Genomic DNA, 7,555 nt, shown 5'->3' with positions numbered 1-7,555 from the left:
TTTTTCTTTATTTTACTAAAAAATTATAGATGGAAAAGTCATTTGACAAACTGTTAGAGATGCTCTTGGGTCTTGATTCTTTTTGTCCCATATTATTCCTCTCCAACTATCCACTTCTATGGGGCCAATAGGTGTCTACCTATTTTTTTCCCTTCCATCTCTTTCTTGTTCGCATGGTGCTTGATCTGCCGTCTTCCGTCGCAAGGGAGATGTCGTCGGATCTGACCATCCCTGGCTAACTGCTCCTTCTCCTCAGGCAGCTGCTTCTTTTCCTGCGGCGGTGTCCGATGACACCTCTTCGTCCTAATAATGGCACTCTTCCTGATGCAACCCTGACGACGACGTTCTTCGCCTGTCGAGCTCATCAATGGCAACAAGGAGAGGAGGATGAAATGTAAGTCCCATATGTCATTAATGGCTAGAATGATTTTGTGAGCTATGATTTAGATAACATTGCTTGCGGGAGTTAGAAGAAAAAAAAGATAATATCAAAACGAATGTCTACTCAGACAAGCAATAGAGATTTGTTAGGAGTAGTATTCCTCGAGACGCTCTAAACAATGAGTTTGGAGAATCACCTAAAGCACCTACTTAAATTAGAAAGAATGTATGAAGGCCCCAGGCAGAAAACCAAGCGCGGTCTAAATTGGCCGAGCACACATAAATGACAAATTTAGAGATGCGTCACTTCACAAAATATAAGTTTATGTTCACATCAAATAACTTTTCCTCCAATAATAATAATAATAATAAGCAATAATAATAATAATAGGCAAACAAGCCTTTTTTTTTTCCTTGCACACACACGCCAATTTGGAAGAACACATGATTTCCTTTATAATGACATGCCCAAACTGCCCTGCATAAAACCACCGCTCCTATATAAATTTATCTTTTATTATATTATATATATAGATACGACAGCTAGCTGTTATTATATCAGACAAGTCTCTACAGCCTCCATCCAGCACGGACCCCGCGGCCTGCCTCCCTCTCCTTCTTCTCCCACCCCCAGCCCAGCGTGCGCATTCTCTCTCTCTCTCTCTCCCTCAATCTCGGCGGCGACTGGGCGACCGACCAACCGTCGCTGCCCTACGCCAGGTGCCACCAAGGTCTTCTTCGGGCCCTTCGCCGGCGACGAGCACCACCAGGTACGCCCGCCCCTTTGGCTTCCCTTCCTGCTGTGCGGAACCGAGCTTCCAATTCTTAGCTTTTTGGTATCTGTGGTCGGATCTGATCTAGTTACAAGTGTAGATGCCTGTATTATGCCTACTACCTTCGATTGTTTTGCAAAAATCATCAGGCGTACATGTGTACACCCATATCCTTTTGCTTGCGCCACCTACTTCATGGTGAAATATTGTTCAGAAGCTGAAGTCAATCTGTTGTTAACTCGGTCAAGTTTCTTTTGATGATTGCAGGCAATTAGACTTGCGTGAGAAATGGATGCTACTGCTGGTTAATTGTGATACGGATTTATATGGACATAGGTATTCATCTCCTCCTTTTTCTCTCTGGAAAGAAATGGTACAGTTTTCTTTTCAGCTAACATATAGCCGCACGTTTCATTTGTGTCTGTAGATATTGGGGCCATGTGTAAGGGCGGAAACTGTTTCTACCGCGTCAATAAGGAGAGCTCTGCTGATTCTACAAGGAAGATCCATTCCGCAGTCTCTCACGATCGGATGGCATTTGATACAGCAAGGGCAACGAAAACAGAGGCATCAAAGTTGAAGAACCTAATCTCGGCATCATTCAAACCCTTGTCTCTGACCATTCCCATCGGCGACGGGTTCCACGAATCCTTCCCTTTCAGCCATTGTCATTTATAGTAGAGAAGGGTCTATAAGTAAGCCAAGGTTTTTTGTTCTTGTTGGCTTGCGAGAGGAGGCCAAGGTTGAGGTGCTTTCTGCTGCATCTCATAATGCTTGCTGTGTCACAAGAACATCTTGCTCATTCACAGACGTGCTTCCGAGCAAGGATGCAACTCAAGCCTCCTACAAGACCCAAACTCTATTCAGGGCTCATGCCCCAGGAGGAATTCGATTCATACTGTGATCTAATACCAGGCTTGCCTGAAGACTTGGCAAAGATATGTCTTGCCCTTGTTCCTCGTACTCATTTTCCTGTCATGGGTGCAGTTTCCAAGAGGTGGATGTCATTTCTTGAGAGCAAGGAACTCATAGCTGTGAGGAAGGAGGTTGGGAAACTTGAGGAGTGGGTGTATGTCTTGACTCCAGATGCTGGCGCAAAGGGGTCGCACTGGGAGATCCTAGAGTGTTCAGGGCAAAAGCAGAGCCCTCTTCCGCGTATGCCTGGACTAACCAAAGCTGGGTTCGGTGTGGTTGTTATTGGTGGGAAGCTCTTTATTATTGCTGGCTATTCCGCTGACCATGGGAAAGATTGTGTTTCAGATGAGGTTTATCAATATGATTCTTGCCTTAACAGGTATGCTTGGGTTCTCATAATTATACTATGGAAGATTCTGTTCATTTCTAAGTGATCTTGCTAATGTCACAGAATTCAGATGACCAGCATACTGAAAGAATCTAAATGCATTCAAGAAAAACTCATCAACTCTGATACTAATGTATTATTCAGATGCATATTAAGGACTGAATATTTTGACTTATTTGGCTGATTCATTTATGCTCTTGTTGCCCAGGTGGACTGTTCTTGCTAAGATGAATGTAGCTCGGTGTGACTTTGCCTGTGCAGAGGTCAATGGGGTGATATATGTTGCTGGCGGATTTGGTCCAAATGGCGAGAGTTTATCTAGCGTCGAAGTTTATGATCTAGAACAGAATAAATGGACACTGATTGAGGGCCTACGGAGACCACGGTGGGGCTGCTTCGGGTGCAGCTTTGAAGGGAAGCTCTATGTCATGGGTGGCCGTTCAAGCTTCACAATTGGCAACTCCCGTTTTGTTGACGTGTACAATCCTAATAACCATGCCTGGGACCAGGTCAAGAACGGCTGTGTGATGGTCACGGCTCATGCAGTCCTCGGCGAGAAGCTCTTCTGCATCGAGTGGAAGAACCAGAGGTCTCTAGCAATCTTCAACCCGGCTGACAACTCCTGGCAGAAGGTCCCCGTGCCGCTTACTGGTAGCTCAAGCACTCGTTTTTCCTTTGGGGTACATGAGGACAAGCTGCTGCTCTTCCCTCTGGAGGAAGAGCCTGGGTATCAGACGCTGATGTATGATCCTGCAGCTCCGATGGGGTCTGAGTGGTGCACATCGAAGCTGAAGCCATCAGGTTCTTGCCTGTGCAGCGTGACCATCAAAGCCTGATGATGCCCTTGAATGCGTGGGATGCGGCAGTTTTAGAGTTCTTCATATAGGATGGAATCCCGCTTGCCTTCATATTTTAGAGTTCAGATGAGGCTGGCTTTGTTTGGTCTCAAGTGCAATCTTGTTTCTTCAAATTTTAGTTTGTGTGTCGCATCGACAAATAATGAATAGGACATTTATGTTTCAGTTCATTGAGTTGCTGAAGCGTCATGATGTATTCTCATTTCACCTGTATTGAACTCTGGCCGTTTGGGTCTTGGGTTGATTTGATCTTTTTTGCTGGCACTCACATGATAACGACAGCGTGGTGTTGTCAACTGATGCTCAGTAGAAAGGTTTATGTTGTTGGACATGATTAAGTAGTTGCCTTTTCTTATTTGCAGCTGAAAGTATAGCCCGCGCTCAAATTTCATTAATGAGATGCAGGATTAAGATTCTGGAGCAGACAGTTTACAAGAAAACCGTGCCAGCGCCTACGTGTAGAGCCTTCATTTGAGAATAGATGAGCTGCTCAAGTACATTCCTACCTGTGACGACCCCGTTGGATTTAATCTTGCAAGTCTTGATTGATTGTTTCATGATGCAGAGAATACGTTTTACTTGTATCAGGCTTGTAAATGATGCCCTATATCTGGGCCGGGAATAACAGTAGATGTAGTAATGCCGTGTGTGTGTGTGTGTATATATATATATATATATATATATATATATATATATATATATATATATATATATATATATATATATATATATATTCACAGTTTGCATAGGAGATGAGTTTGTAGCAGATCCATTGCCATATATCCCAGCCTTTTGCAGTGCAGACTGAATCAAATCAGGTCGTTTTGTACAGCAGGATTGTACTGTACGTCGTGTCGTCTCAGCATAGCCAAGCCGTCAGACGTTATTGTACTGTGTATTTATGTATTTCGAATTTGCATTTACAGTACAACATAATAGCGGATACATGGAATGTAATGCCTTTTTAGTTCACCTCGAAATTCAAAAACTTTTCAAGATTTTCTGTCACATCAAATCTTGTGTCACATGCACTAGTAGAAAAGAGTACAACGCCGACGCCTCTTTTTTATACTACAGACGGTTGTAGTTATCACGCGCCTGTGGTGTAAAAAGGGCGGTGTCAGAACTACGAAAGATGCATTGCATTTCTACAGGCGGTTGTCCTAAGGAACCGCCACTAAAAAATCATATTTCTACAGGCGGTTTTCCTAACAAAATCGCCTGTAGAAATCATGTATTTCTACAGACGGTTCTCCTAAGAAACCGCCTGTAAAAATCATATTTCTACTTTGTTAGGAAAGCCGCCTGTAGAAATAATTTGAAATTTATTTTTTTGAGTTTTTCAAATGATCTTGTTTGAAAAAACTGTCAAAATGAAAGTTGTAGATCTCGAAAAGTTATGAAACTTTGTAGTTGATAATTTTTTCATTTGACATCATCTTGTCGTCGAAAACTACGTTTGAATTTCTTAAATTTGAAATTCAAATTTTGTAAATGACCACGGATGGAAAAACTTCCAATATAAAAGTTGTAGATCTTAAAAAGTTATGAAACTTTGTAGTTGACAACTTTTCTATTGGAATCCGTTTAGGGCCTCAAATAATCAATATATGCTCGGTTTGTGATAATATGTGGGGAACTAAACTCTAATATAGACAAAGTGAGTGATAGGTGGAGTGGTAGAGGAGGTTACGCGCAAGGGCAAAGTCTCAGGTTCGAATTCCACCAGCCGCGAAACACGCGATTTTACGCGAAAAAAAAGCGCGACTTGCGACCTTCCCCTATAATTAAAATATAAAGTCTCAGGTTCGAATTCCACCAGCCGCGAAACACGCGATTTTACGCGAAAAAAAAGCGCGACTTGCGACCTTCCCCTATAATTAAAATATTTTTTTTCTATTTTTAAAAGTCGATTTTGTATTTTCTGTAAAAACATTTCTACAGGCGGTTCACATAACTAAACCGCCTGTAGAAATTTATTTTTACAGGCGGTTCTTAGTTATCGTATGTACAAATGTCCCATTTCTACTTGCCTCCAGCGCAGGCGGTGCTGAAAAACGCCAGTAAAAATGGGTTTCCAGCCGCCTGTACAGTATGTGTCTGTACTAGTGATGTATGAAGCATTAAATATAAAAGAAAACAAAAACTAATTGCACAGTTTGTCTGTAATTTACGAGACGAATCTTTTAAGCCTAGTTAGTTTATGATTGAACAATATTTACCATAAACAAACAAAAATATTACAGTACCCAAATCCGAAATCTTTTCGGAACTAAACAAGGCCTAAGTCAGTTGCTGTTTCACCCTGAACCTTCTCCAGGAACCTATCTGAATGATGTTTCCTCTACCTAGCTCGCTGATGTGTTCGTGCAAGATTTTTAGACGGTTTCGGTGTCCACTATAGGAACGATTACATATGGGTGTGGACTGTAAATTAAATAAACAGAAGCAAAATTCAGAAATCCTCTTGTTCGTTCTCTTTCCCCTCTGGAGCCGGACAGAAGGATACCGGACACGACAGCATGCATCATGCATTCTTCATGCGATGGTGACCAGTTTGAGCTTCGCAAGCACCTGTAGACACGCGCCACGCTTATACTACCCGCCTAGTTAGCTAGCTAGCTAGTACCGCATTGGAATCGAATTGCCGATCGCCCATTGTTCGCCACGATCCTAGCCTCACCCTCACGTGTACTGTAGCTTAGCTAGAGCATCCCGGAGATTCAAAGTGGCGGCGGTCATGTCTCCCATGGCAGCGGCGGCGGTCGGCATGTCTCCAATGGCGGCGGCGGTGGCGGCATCATCGTTCCCTTCCTGCGGCCCCTTCCGTTGCCCGGCAGCGGCGACGCGTCCTCATTGCTCGGTGAGCAGGAGGAGATCCTTCTCCTCGGTGGTGGCCATGGCTTCCGCAGCCCAGTGAGCTCTGCCTTCTCCACTCTATTGCTTCCTTCTCCCGCGCGCGTGTCTTGTGACTAATCTTGCGATGAACGAATACAATGAAGGGTGAGAGCTCCGAGCAGGAAGCCGTTCGCGCCTCCTCGCGAGGTGCACCGGCCGGTGGCGCACTCGCTGCCGCCGCAGAAGCGGGAGATCTTCGAGTCGCTGGACTCGTGGGCGGCGGACAACATCCTGGTGCTCCTCAAGCCCGTGGAGCGGTCGTGGCAGCCGCAGGACTACCTCCCCGACGCCGCCTCCGAGTCCTTCGCCGACGACGTCCGCGAGCTTCGGGAGCGCGCCCAGGAGATCCCCGACGACTACTTGGTCTGCTTCGTGGGCGACATGGTGACCGAGGAGGCGCTGCCGACGTACCAGACCATGCTCAACACCCTTGATGGCGGCGTCCGCGACGAGACCGGCGCCAGCGCCACCAGCTGGGCGGTGTGGACCAGGGCGTGGGCCGCCGAGGAGAACCGGCACGGCGACCTCATGAACAAGTACCTCTTCCTGACGGGGAGGGTGGACATGAGGCAGATCGAGAAGACGATCCAGTACCTCATCGCCTCCGGGATGGACCCCAAGACGGAGACCAACCCGTACATGGGCTTCGTCTACACCTCGTTCCAGGAGCGCGCCACCTTCATCTCCCACGGCAACACGGCGCGCCACGCCAGGCGGTACGGCGACGCCAAGCTGGCGCAGATCTGCGGCACCATCGCCGCCGACGAGAAGCGGCACGAGTCGGCGTACGAGCGGATCGTCGCCAAGCTGTTCGAGGTGGACCCGGACTACACGGTGCGCGCCTTCGCCGACACCATGAGGAAGAAGGTGGCCATGCCCGCGCACCTCATGTACGACGGCCACGACGACGCGCTCTTCGCGCGGTTCAGCGCCGTCGCGCAGCGCCTCGGGGTGTACACGGCCAGGGACTACGCCGACATCCTCGAGTTCCTGGTCCGCCGCTGGGGCGTCCAGGACCTCACGGGGCTGTCCGGGGAGGGCCGCCGCGCGCAGGAGTTCGTGTGCGAGCTGGGGCCACGGTTCAGGAGGCTGGAGGAGAGGGCGCACGACAAGGCCAAGGACAAGGACACGGAGTTCGCGCCATTCAGCTGGATTCACGGCCGACAGGTCCAGCTCTGATCGGTTAAAGATGATGATGATGGTGAATGGCTGGGACGGATTTGCCGACTTCCACTTCTTCATGAGATGATTACTATATAGTCTATAATTAAAGATGATCCGGTGATCGTTATTAACACTTAATAAGTGAATTCGTTGTAAAACGCGTCAGATTAGGTCAGCGA

General features: G+C 46.8%; 2 protein-coding genes across 2 annotated transcripts; both read left to right on the top strand.

Moving 5' to 3' along the window:
- Positions 936–3,645, top strand: LOC8059573 (F-box/kelch-repeat protein At1g67480). The gene is made up of 4 exons (XM_002453833.2): positions 936–1,151; positions 1,422–1,490; positions 1,582–2,448; positions 2,666–3,645. The coding sequence occupies exons 3-4, from the start codon at positions 1,925–1,927 to the stop codon at positions 3,291–3,293; spliced, it is 1,152 nt and encodes a 383-aa protein (XP_002453878.1). The 5' UTR covers positions 936–1,151; positions 1,422–1,490; positions 1,582–1,924; the 3' UTR covers positions 3,294–3,645.
- LOC8056075 (stearoyl-[acyl-carrier-protein] 9-desaturase 5, chloroplastic) lies at positions 5,578–7,555 on the top strand. Its single transcript, XM_021459788.1, has 2 exons — positions 5,578–6,230; positions 6,317–7,555. The coding sequence occupies exons 1-2, from the start codon at positions 6,055–6,057 to the stop codon at positions 7,389–7,391; spliced, it is 1,251 nt and encodes a 416-aa protein (XP_021315463.1). The 5' UTR covers positions 5,578–6,054; the 3' UTR covers positions 7,392–7,555.

The sequence above is a fragment of the Sorghum bicolor genome, chromosome 4 (assembly GCF_000003195.3).
Source record: "Sorghum bicolor cultivar BTx623 chromosome 4, Sorghum_bicolor_NCBIv3, whole genome shotgun sequence".
Lineage (NCBI taxonomy): Eukaryota > Viridiplantae > Streptophyta > Magnoliopsida > Poales > Poaceae > Sorghum > Sorghum bicolor.
The sequence above is the reverse complement of the archived record's forward strand: the minus strand, read 5'-3'. Positions and strand labels throughout refer to the sequence as shown.

What these genes read in the sequence shown, in the direction of transcription:
- LOC8059573 (XM_002453833.2), top strand. Translation starts at nt 1,925, where the DNA reads ATGCTTGCTGTGTCACAAGAACATCTTGCTCATTCACAGACGTGCTTC. An exon ending in TATGATTCTTGCCTTAACAG is followed by an intron (nt 2,449 to 2,665) that starts GTATGCTTGGGT and finishes CTTGTTGCCCAG; the next exon opens with GTGGACTGTTCTTGCTAAGA.
- LOC8056075 (XM_021459788.1), top strand. Translation starts at nt 6,055, where the DNA reads ATGTCTCCCATGGCAGCGGCGGCGGTCGGCATGTCTCCAATGGCGGCG. An exon ending in GCCATGGCTTCCGCAGCCCA is followed by an intron (nt 6,231 to 6,316) that starts GTGAGCTCTGCC and finishes AATACAATGAAG; the next exon opens with GGTGAGAGCTCCGAGCAGGA.